Source organism: Xiphophorus maculatus, chromosome 5 (genome assembly GCF_002775205.1).
Source record: "Xiphophorus maculatus strain JP 163 A chromosome 5, X_maculatus-5.0-male, whole genome shotgun sequence".
In the NCBI taxonomy this organism is placed as follows: Eukaryota; Metazoa; Chordata; class Actinopteri; order Cyprinodontiformes; family Poeciliidae; genus Xiphophorus; species Xiphophorus maculatus.
In genome coordinates this window covers 32,903,799-32,916,051 of record NC_036447.1, presented here as the reverse complement: position 1 = coordinate 32,916,051, position 12,253 = coordinate 32,903,799, and the positions used below count along the sequence as shown (strand labels likewise).

Genomic DNA, 12,253 nt, shown 5'->3' with positions numbered 1-12,253 from the left:
CATTGTATCACCTCGTGATGTGTCTCTGAGCCATAAATAGTACATTTAGGATGTAATTAGGAAGTTTACTTTGTAAAAGTTTAAAGAATCATCTAATCATCTTGATAGTTTGATTGTTGTGTTACACTACAATATGGTGTAATCTTTGTGTTTGAATTGGGTTTATAGAATAGAAGAACTTTATTCATCCCAGCAGGGAAATTACTTCGCAGTTACAGCATAGAGCCAAGACACAATAACAACTACCACTGAGTAGTAGTTGTAGATAAAATAAAAAATAAAATATAAAATGCTATAAATTGTAAAAATATGAAATGCTGTTAATATAAAAGCAACTTAAGAGCAGTCCTTGCAAAGATTAAAAAAAATGCAGATAAGTATATGTAAATATATGTACAGCAAGTGTGCCATAGTGCAGTTGTGCAAAATCGGACTGATTAGTGCAGAACAATGATTTAGCTTTTATTGTACAGTGAGATGGCGTGTGGCAGGAAGGATTTCCTGTATCTGTCCCTACGACAGCGGAGCTGGAGCAGCCTATGTGAGAAGGTGCTCCACTGTCTGTCCACTATGTGGTGGAGAGGGTGCTGTTTATTGTCCATCATAGACAGAACCTTCTTCAGTGTCCTCCTCTCCACCACAGTTTCCAGGGAACTCCAGCCTTAGTCCCAGTACAGAGCCAGCTTTCCTGATGATTTTGTCCAGTCTATTAGAGTCGCTGGCTCTGATGCTGCTTCCCCAACACACAGCAGCAAAGAAGATGGCACAGGCAACAACACTGTGATAAAAGGTTTGTTCACAAATACATCACAGCAAATAACCAATAATCAGTGATTGATTTTAAACTCAGCCAATAAACCTGATCTCCCTCTCACAGATTCACCTTATCTATATTTAAATATGTTAGTGTGTTATGTTCCGGGGTTCTCTGGTTCTCTTGGTGGGGATTTCCTGTGCGCCTTTTCCACCTCTTACCACCAGATGGCGACAGGTTCCGGTTGGAGTGCGGTGGTGTCATCATCATCCTCAGCTGTCATCGATTACCCTCATCAGCGGAGCATACTTTAGGAGTTGATCGCCAGTCCAGCGTCGCCTGAGTGTTTGCCAGTCACGGTACCTCTGAGCCCCCTTGAGCTCTGTCTCTGTGTTCCCATTTGCCTTGAGCCTTCCTTTGATTCTCTTTGTGTTTCTCTGTGGTCTTCAGGTGATCCGTTTGACACTCTGGACCCGCTGACTAGATCCTGGCAGTTTTCCTGGTTTCAGAACCTCCCTCGTGACGCCGTGGAGAGAACCCACTGGTTGCCCGAGTTCCCAGACTCGCCTCTCCGTTGTTTGCAAGTATCTCCTGGATCCCACGGCTGGCGGCCGAACCACTCCTCTGTGTCTCCGTTGCACCCGAGCCTACCTGTCCGTTCTTCGCCGCACTCCTCCGTTGTTCCTGGACCCACTAAGAGACCGAGACCCTGGACATACTCTGTAACCTTCCACGATTCAAATCCAACCACCACAAGTAAGAACAACCTGTGTTTTATCTGAGATTTCCATGTTCCCACAACCCCTGAACTCACCAGTCTGCTCTTTCCCCTTGCAGTGAACCACTGCTGCCCGTTACCGTTGATTCCCTGGACCAGACCACCTTGACACATTCTGATAATTGTGTAATCTTAATAAAACTCTTAAACTGATTCCTACTCCCCTGTCTTGTGTTCTGCATGTGGGCTAGAAAACTTAAACCCATCATGACATGGTGATGCTGAAGTTCTTAGTAGGACGGGCTCTGGGGGGAGGGGGGTTCTGTCTAAGGCCCCATCTTACCTTGGGCCGGCCCTGGAGGAACAGCTGCTGCGATGCGCATCTCTGGAATCTACCTGGAATCTCCCGGTGGCCCCTGTCAGTCTGCCGATGCTTTGGGGACATTTTGATTAATTTCATTGTGGCATGTTTGGCTTTTTGCTGTGGTTTTAATTATTGCTACAGTTTTCTCTGATTTTTTTTGTGAACTCTAACTTTTGCCCTGTATCCAAAATACTGTGAATGAAACACTAGCTGTGCTCTACCTCTGCACCACCACAGCACAGGATCTGTCCCTGGTGACACTTGAGTCATGTGCTTTTGAGAGTGCACTCTAAGAAGTGTACTCTAAAAAGTGTATTTCAAACAATTAAGTTCAATGCTAAATTCGATGATGTCATGACATCGACGTCAGAGATTTTAGAACACTCTCTAAAAAGTGTATTTTTAGAGTACACTTCTTAGAGTGCACTCCCAAAAGTAGATGACTCAAACTTCACCAGGGACAGATCCTGTACCAACCAGGTGCTGCGGTGGTGCAGGGATAGAGCACAACATAAGAGACATAAGGAGGCCTCAGTCCTCATTGTGGCTGTCGCAGGTTCATGATGGCCTTTGCTGCATGTCTTCCCACATTCATAACCCACTTTCCTGTCTAACTACTCAAAGAAAGACTGCCTGAGCCAAAAACCCTGATTAAAAAAGAGATCAATATTAGTTTCCTTTATTTGAAGTAAAATCTGTCATTTTAAACCCACTTAATTCAATTTAAAAAAAAACTTAATGAATTGAGTTAGATGATATTAATATTTTGAATTGGATAAACTTAGTAAATTGAGTTGGGTAGACACAATAACTTGAGATGGTTAAACATAATAAATTAAGTTAGTGTCAGGTCTAAATACCTAATTAAACAAAACAGAAGAAAGACAAGAGAGTTAGATTCTTTGTTTCTCGCGAGGAGAGCAGACAGAGATGTGCTTTCAGTTACAAATCTCCAACCGCTCTGGCCAACACACCTCCCGCTCCTCTATTTTATTGATTTCAGGAAACCCTGTCACACGGGGCGCTGCAACCCTATGGGGTGGGGTCAAAACATTCATCATATGGTCGCAGCGCTAAATAACATTCACTAGTCTAGACACACGTTATCTATACTCTAAATCTTTCTTACTCCAGGCCCGGTGTGGAACAAGACACATTGCATAGCTTCAAAGCAACGGCTTTGTATCACAAAGCAGAGTTTGTTGCAGGATTGTAAAACTCTGCTGGGAGCAACTAACACCTCCATTTCCCAGGGAGTCCTGCTGAGAATATCTATCACCTCTCTCTCTCTCAGGGAAGCCTTAGGAAAGAATCAGAATTATTTAAAACACACAGAAGCATTACTTATACTAAAAATAAAAAGTAAAACATATAAGTAAACATTATCTAAATGTAACTACAAGGCTACATAATACAACGAATATTTGATAATACTAAAAATACAATTTATCCAACAGTTAGATAAACTTAATTGAATTACTTGTTACTAATTGAAGCAATTAAATTAAGTTGGTTCAACTAATTTCTTTTTACAGTGTAGCACAGAGATATGGACCACTTCACATAGTTTCTCCAAACCAGAAAACCTACTAGCTTGAAGTAGGTGTTCCTGTTTTTACTTTTTCTCTACAGCCTCCCAATCAGCCCCCTACACACACATTTTCCAGATATAATGGCCATCTTGCATAGAAACTTAGATCTTAGCAACTTAAGAATTAGGCAAGAATCAGTTCAATTAGCTCCCCCTATGATAAGGGTTTCTGTTGACTCAGGCACTGTGCATGAGAGTATGCATTACAAATGCAGACTTCTGTTTGTTTTCTTTTCAGGGATATTTCGAGGTGTTTGTAAAGACATTGATCACTTTCCTGATGACGCAGACTACGAGCAGGATGCAGCAGAGTATTTACTAAGTAAGTTACAGATGAGTGTATCTAACAGTGAGATCTGACAGGTCAAATGGATGATACAAATTTTCTAAATACCCTCACGTTTCTCACCTCAGGGGCAGTACGAGCCTCCAGCCTCTTCCCAATACTCAGCGTGGGACTTCTTTTTCTTGGGGGTTTGTGTGTAGCTGCCAGTGAGTTCTACAAGTCTCGCTACAATGTCATTCTCACAGCTGGTATTCTCTTTGTCTCTGCAGGTCAGACACTAACCACAGTTTCATGGAAATACAGATGTTCCTTTTTGTCTAACTAAACTACACTGCTCAAAAAAAATAAAGGGAACACTCAAATAACACATCCTAGATCTGAATGAAAGAAATATTCTCATTGAATACTTTGTTCTGTACAAAGTTGAATGTGCTGACAACAAAATCACACAAAAATCATCAATGGAAATCAAATTTATTAACCAATGGAGGCCTGGATTTGGAGCCACACACAAAATTAAAGTGAAATAACAGTACACGCTGATCCAACTTTAATGTAATGTCCTTAAAACAAGTCAAAATGAGGCTCAGTATTGTGTGTGGCCTCCACGTGCCTGTATGACCTCCCTACAACGCCTGGGCATGCTCCTGATGAGGTGGCGGATGGTCTCCTGAGGGATCTCCTCCCAGACCTGGACTAAAGCATCCGCCAACTCCTGGACAGTCTGTGGTGCAACGTGACGTTGGTGGATGGAGCGAGACATGATGTCCCAGATGTGCTCAATCGGATTCAGGTCTGGGGAACGGGCCGGCCAGTCCATAGCTTCAATGCCTTCATCTTGCAGGAACTGCTGACACACTCCAGCCACATGAGGTCTAGCATTGTCCTGCATTAGGAGGAACCCAGGGCCAACCGCACCAGCATATGGTCTCACAAGGGGTCCGAGGATCTCATCTCGGTACCTAATGGCAGCCAGGCTACCTCTGGTGAGCACATGGAGGGCTGTGCGGCCCTCCAAAGAAATGCCACCCCACACCATTACTGACCCACTGCCAAACCGGTCATGCTGAAGGATGTTGCAGGCAGCAGACCGCTCTCCACGGCGTCTCCAGACTCTGTCACGTCTGTCACATGTGCTCAGTGTGAACCTGCTTTCATCTGTGAAGAGCACAAGGCGCCAGTGGTGAATTTGCCAATCCTGGTGTTCTCTGGCAAATGCCAAGCGTCCTGCACGGTGTTGGGCTGTGAGCACAACCCCCATCTGTGGACGTCGGGCCCTCATACCATCCTCATGGAGTCGGTTTCTAACCGTTTGTGCAGACACATGCACATTTGTGGCCTGCTGGAGGTCATTTTGCAGGGCTCTGGCAGTGCTCCTCCTGTTCCTTCTTGCACAAAGGCGGAGGTAGCGGTCCTGCTACTGGGTTGTTGCCCTCCTACGGCCTCCTCCACGTCTCCTGGTGTACTGGCCTGTCTCCTGGTAGCGCCTCCAGCCTCTGGACACTACGCTGACAGACACAGCAAACCTTCTTGCCACAGCTCGCATTGATGTGCCATCCTGGATGAGCTGCACTACCTGAGCCACTTGTGTGGGTTGTGGAGTCCGTCTCATGCTACCACGAGTGTGAAAGCACCACCAACATTCAAAACTGACCAAAACATCAGCCAGACAGCATAGGTACTGAGAAGTGGTCTGTGGTCCCAACTGCAGAACCACTCCTTTATTGAGTGTGTCTTGCTAATTGCCAATAATTTACACCTGTTGTCTATTCCATTTGCACAACAGCAGGTGAAATTGATTGTCAATCCGTGTTGCTTCCTAAGTGGACAGTTTGATTTCACAGAAGTTTGATTTACTTGGAGTTATATTGTGTTGTTTAAGTGTTCCCTTTATTTTTTTGAGCAGTGTATTTAAAAAGTACAGATAAAAAGGCTAATGAGCTGCCACTTTGGATGGATATTAACTGTAAAAGCAAAAATGTTTTGTGTGTTCTAGCTGCTCCTGTTTATTTTCTTGGCTTTGGTGCTCTATATATGTATCGAGCACAAAAAAGACTGAAAATTTGTTTTCTACATCTTTTTGAGTGGCTTTACACTAAGTTACTCCAAAGTCATAGTACAACCACAAACTTTGATAAGTCGGTGCAGAATGATGCATTACATCACAGTATTGAATTGAAAGGGGAAAAAAAACTCTTATTACCCATTTGTTATTGTAAACAAATGGGTAATGTTCTCTTTCTTTCAAATAAAAATATGAAAAATGTGGCTTGCATTTCTGTTCAGTCTGATTGAGTTAATGCTTTCTCCAACCATCTTTCTCTATAATTACAGCAGCAAGTCTTGTGGGGTATGTCTCTACCCACTTTACACATACACAGTGAAGGTTTGCCTATTGTCTGTTGCAAAATAGCTCAAGATTACATGAAGAACATCTGTGAACATCAGCTTTCAAGTCTTGCCCCAGATTCTCCATGGGATTGAGTGGTCTGGGCAAAATGTTATCACAATAAAGTCTGGAGTACTGAGGAAGTATGCTAGACCTTCTGACCAGAGCATCTTCTTCTACTACTGTGTATGAATAGTAGGAAACTTTGAGTGGCACCCTCATTCACTTTCTTTTAATAATGGCTTCCTTTTCACCACTTTTCCCTGAAGATAATATTTGTGCCGTGCAGGACTAGTAGTCCCCTCGACAGATTCTCCCACTGCAGAAATCCACAGGCTTCTCTGATTAATGCTCTCCTTCCCTAACTTGTTTGTTTTGATGAGCGGCCATGTTTTGATGGACATTGAGGTATTGTTTCTACCCCTGCTTTAAAGGGGCAGTATTGTGTAAAAATCAACATTTTTGAGCTCGTCATGCTGGTGTCTAACTTCTTTACCCACATGCAGAATGACCACAGGAGAGACAGAATCAGTAAAATGATATTTATTGCAAACAAATGGGTAAACGGGTTCTGGAACGGGCTCACTGAGACGTCTGTTCACTGCGGAATGACAGAGGAGATGATGAGTTTGAGGAGATGATGAGTTTGAGGAGAGTCGGAAAGCGGGATTGTGAGGATAAATAGGAATGATCTTACTTGTTGTGGAGGACTTGTTCGTCCGGGAGGGTTGATACTGTAGGTTCGAGGCTTTGGTCTCCTAGTGTGGGTCCTTACAGAGATCCTGGTTCCACGAGAGATGGTGGAGGAGCGGCTCGAAATCCAGTCGAGGGTTCTGCGGTGGAAGGCGGACAGGTAAGTTCGAGTGCGGTGGGACAAACGGAGGAGCGGTCCGACAGCCAGCTGAAGATATGTGGAGTCTGCTAGGGATCAGACGGAGGAGATGACGGTGGGGCTCGGCGACCAGTGGGTATAATCCACGGCGTCACGAGAAAGGGAATCCAAGAAACCAAAATGGAATCTTCTTGGGAACTCACGAGGAAACACCTGTACACAGGAAAACAGCGAAGGATTACTGCGAGTAAATCTAAGGAAAGCACAAAGAAATAGCTCTAGAGGGCTCTGGGGACCATTACTGGCATAACACTTAACACTCAGGCGATGAAGTGGTGGCAGTCTGCTCCTTAAGAATCCCGGAGATGATGAGCTGATACAACACAGGTGCGCTGCAGCATGAGACACGCCTCACCATGGCGATGGCCACTGGCGCTCTCTAGTGGGTAGAACAGTGAAGCAGCAAGCGGGAAAAAAAAGAACCCACAAAAACCCCAGAACCCAACAGAGATTTACATTGTGTTATGTACTATTCCCTGATCAAAAACATACCTGGAGTGTTGCCTTGATTCCTCCATGTATGTTTGGAAAAAGTCCTTTAATCTCCATGGCAACCATTCAACTGTGCAAGATGGGTGGACCTAGCCCCCCACTCCCTGTTCTATGATTGATTGTGTTTGTTTTACTGAAAAACGGTGAGAAAACTATTACTGCTTTCCATGTGTTCTGTCATGTTTAAACAGAGGAACAAACAAAATGCATAAGCTACTCAAGTAACTTCAAGTTTTAAATAAACTGGCTTTGGGTGCTTAAAGCCCAGTTCACACTACACGATTTTTTGGCCCGATTTTGCTCTTATGACAATCTTAGAACATTCTGAGTTCTAAGATTGTGGCTTGCGACAATCGTAACCGATCATCTTGTAGTGTGTGGTGTGTTACGGCTGATCGGGTCCAGTCGGTAGAACGTCGGGACCACTTTGATCTAAAATCGGGGATATTCAACATGTTTGATCGTCTTGGCTCGTTTATCGCAGTGTCTGTGGTGTCCGCCGTCTGGGAGCGAGAAGGCAGCCTGTTGAATGTCACAGGTAGCCAATCAGAAAGCGCTGCGACTTAAGCACGGTGGGAATCCCGTATTGTGAATGACAATGCTACGGTGAATGAAATGTGCTTTAGAGGTAATTAGATCTCATAAAACCATAAGTAAAGCTTTATCCTTGTTCAGAGCGGTATGGATCGTTTTTTTTGTTTTTGTTTTAAAAAAAAAAAAAAAAAAAAAACGATAGAAAAATTATAAAATTATTGCACAGGTTTAGAAGCGCATTCTAACCTTTGGTTGAAATGGCGCATTTGTTTTCATTCGGCAGTAATAACACAACAGAGGAAAAATACAGAAAATGTTATGCTGTGTTCATCTATTTGTAGTCTAAATACAGGAGCAAATAGAGAAAAAAGTGCAGAGCTGCAAAAATATTGCGCGGCTTCAGGAGGGAGGCCAGAAAATTTACAATTAACTCCCCATTCGGGTTTCAATTAAAGGAGCTGGAATATGTTAACCTTTCGCGGGCAGTTGGGGGAAAAGGGATAACTGCCATCTGATGTTCTAAAACCGAATATGCAGGAAATACTTTCTTCTAGCTACTCTGATGTTTCAGTCATTCCGTTTTCTGAAACAAGGTCCAGTATATGCATATATTCTACAACAACATCAACCCAGCAAAAAATTATAAAATTGTAAGTAAACTGTAGCACCGGTATCACACGGCTAACTGTGCTACTGGACCAGTTCTAGGCTCTAAGGAGTGGGGAAGCAAGAATAACAACACCAGAGACCGCTGCTTTAAATGCAAAAAGCCGGCAATTTACTGAATGCAAAACACACATGAAACACAATACACAAAACCCCCCTAAAAAAAGAAGAAAAAGAAAAATGTATCACTTCTTTTTACTCACTAGTTCACCTAGCTTATTTCAGTAAAACTAATCTAATTTAGTTAGGCCAGTCTCTTTTTCCTAGGTTATTTTAGTCAAACTAATTTAAGTTAGTTAGACCGGTCTCCTTTTCTTAGGTTGCACCTATTTTAGGATTCCTATTTTTTCTCTGAGTTAACTCGCTTTTTTTTTCTTTCACAGGTAAGGAAATACCTTCAAACAAATCAAAGTGGACCACAATTATTCAATTCACATTCAGAGACATAACATATGAAAAGCCAAGTATGCCACTTTAAACTCGAGTTCAAGTCCAAATGTGAATTCAGGTTCTCAGTTCAATGAAAAGCTTCAGTTTTGATTCAGTCCAGAAAAATAATGATAATTTCACCAGTTCTTAAATCAGTTCTTAATCCTGTTCAGTTCGGTTTGAACCAGTTCCTGAAGTTCCTACCGCTCCGGCAGCGAATTATCATACGCAGGAGAGTCCCTCCCTGATATGATGGAGAAGATGAATTGAAGGTCTAGGTCTGGCTCGCCATCTTGAATCCCGTCTGTGAATGTGGACGTCGCACACGGCAGACCAATCTTCGCTCCGACTGAGCTTCCAACCGAACAAAAAAACCTGACCTGTGTAACAGGCCACAAACACGACAAAACTCTTTTTAAATCCTTAAATTATACAAATAAATTCTTCTTCATAAACTCAACATATTAACTGGATAACCGTTTATACATTAACCTGATCACAGTTTATAACGGAGTATTTCTTTCAAACAGCTACGTCTTAAGCGTTAGCTTTCTGCCAAAAGGAAAAGTACAATACGGTGAATATGTAAGAAAATAAACACAAAACTCACCAAAACCGATGTAACTCAGTTCTCATAAAATCCCAGTCAGTTTCCGACCAGGTAAATTATGTCTTCTTAACTATAATATTAACTTTTTTTTTCCGTTAATCAATCAACTGCTCTTTTCCTCCGATTCCTCCTCTGCTCTCTCCCTCTGGTTTGTGCACCGCAGCGTCACCCAGGCGTCGCGTCTGTGACGCTGGTTCCTTAAAGGGGCAGCGACGTTATTCTCTGTTCAGACTTTTAATCCGCTATTTATTCTTATTTATGTCAGATTTTAACATGGGCAAGTATTTATTCCTATTTATTCAGATTTTAACTGAGCAGCTATTTATTCCTTTTTATTCAGATTTTAACTGAGCAGCTATTTATTCCTATTTGTCAGATTTTAACGTGGGTTACATCCTCCCCTCTTTACCTAATGCACGTCCCTGTGCATTTTGAACTTCATACTGTCATAACTCCAGGGATTCTTAGAGAGCTAGGTTCTTCAAGAGAGTCTGTAAATACATCACTCAAGGTTTGAAATAAAGACTGAACTATTGTAATCAACGGGTTTCCTAGTTCAGGATAAGTCAGTCTTTTAGTCGCTTTTCTGTCTCTGATAGGTCTCCCCGAACAGTCACTTTCATTTTGGTTGTCTGTTTGACCCAGATCACTTGTGTTTTCTTTGCTCTCCTGAGCAGGTTGAGTAGAAGGATGGATATTATCCGGATCTTTCTCAGGTAGGTTCCCAATTTCCTCTTCAGCAATTGAGTCTCTCTCTTCAGGATCAGGTGAGTCTCTCTCTTCAGGATCAGGTGAGTCTCTCTCTTCAGGATCAGGTGAGTCTCTCTCTTCAGGATCAGGTGAGTCTCTCTCTTCAGTTTCTACTGGAGAATTATCAGGGGAAGCTTCAGCTACGTCTGAAAGATTTTGCTCAACAGTAGCCAAGTCAGGTTCTGGTTCGATCCTTCCAGGTAAGTATTCCATAGGTCCGGAGGTCAGGTTGAAACCTATTGTGTCCACTTTTAGGTTTCTTTGATAGTGATATTCCTCAGAATCAGATTGGGATTCATCCTCATCAGCTCCATCTGATGTGTTATCTTTAGAATATTGTCGAGTTCTTGGTCGCCTTACTGCCTTTGGCGGGTTAATTTCGCTTTCGACCGGGGTCACAGTAAGGAAACCGCATGGCAGCAGGAGGTCACGATGAAGAGTTCTTTGTGGACCATCTCTTGTCTCAGGTTTCACAACATACACTGGGACGTCTCCGGACTGTCTCAGGATAACATACACGTCGGACTCCCACCTGTCAGCTAACTTGTGCTTGCCTCTGAGACGGACATTTCGGACCAGGACTCTGTCGCCTGCTATCAAGGTGGAGTCAACGACATGCTTGTCAAACCTTGCTTTGTTGCGATCGGCTGTCTTTTTAGCATTCTCAGTTGCTACTCTGTAACTGTCTTCAAGTTGAGATTTCAGGTTGCGGACATATTGCGAGTGAGAGCCTGGCTGATGATTGACTGGTAGGCCAAAGGCTAGGTCAACTGGCAATCTCGGCTGACGCCCAAACATTAACTCGTAAGGGGTAAAGCCGGTTGTCTCGTTCTTAGTACAATTATAAGCATGTACTAATGGCTTGACATATTCTCGCCAGTGACTCTTCTTCTGGTTTTCAAGGGTTCCCAACATGTTGAGCAGGGTCCTGTTGAAGCGTTCTACAGGATTCCCTCTCGGATGGTAGGGTGTGGTTCTTATCTTTTTGGTGCCAATGAGCTCACACAGTTCTTTTATTGTTCGGGAATCAAAGTCGGGACCTTGGTCACTGTGGAGTCTTTCAGGAATGCCATAATGGACGAAAAAGTGGTCCCACAAAGTCTTGGCCACTGTCCTGGCTTTCTGATTCGGGGTGGGGACTGCCACTGCATATTTCGTAAAATGGTCGGTGATGACCAGAATGTCTTTTGTGTTACTTGAGTCCGGCTCCACACTGAGAAAATCCATGCACACGAGTTCGAGTGGTCTCGTGGCCACGATGTTGATGAGTGGTGCAGCTTTCTCGGGCATGGTCTTACGTCGTATGCAACGGTTGCAGGTTCTGACTTTATTTTCCACCTCAGTTGACATTTTGGGCCAATAGAACCGCTTCCTGACAAGATCTAGCGTGCGCTCTGTGCCCATATGGCCCATGTTGTCGTGGAGGCTCTCGAGGACTACGAATCTCAGGGCTTCTGGGAGTACAAGCTGGTAGTGAGTCTGAGCACCCTCTTGTCGCCTGCGATACAAAACACCATTTGAAACCTCCAGTTTGTTCCACTCCCTCAATAAGAGACCAAGCTCAGGAAGTTCTTTCCTCAAGGATGGAGGGGGTTTCTCTCCGGACTCCACTTGCCTGAGTACTTCACCAATGCAGGGATCAGCATTTTGTTTGTCTCTTAGTTCAGCTGGTGATAACGGGGGGATGACAGGTAAGCCACCAAGCTGATCCTCCTCTTCAAAGCTTTGAGGGAGAGCCTTTGGATGGTGGGCAAGTGACACAACCAAGGTGGTGCTGG

General features: G+C 43.6%; 1 protein-coding gene across 1 annotated transcript in view; it reads left to right on the top strand.

The window, feature by feature from the left end:
• LOC102228666 (voltage-dependent calcium channel gamma-3 subunit-like) overlaps positions 1–12,253 on the top strand; it is a 44,242-nt gene that overhangs the window by 23,501 nt on the left and 8,488 nt on the right. Inside the window, exons 2-3 of the mRNA XM_023334225.1 lie at positions 3,666–3,749; positions 3,842–3,982. Of these exons, the coding sequence (XP_023189993.1) occupies positions 3,666–3,749; positions 3,842–3,982 (225 nt within the window). The remainder of the gene's footprint in view (positions 1–3,665; positions 3,750–3,841; positions 3,983–12,253) is intronic.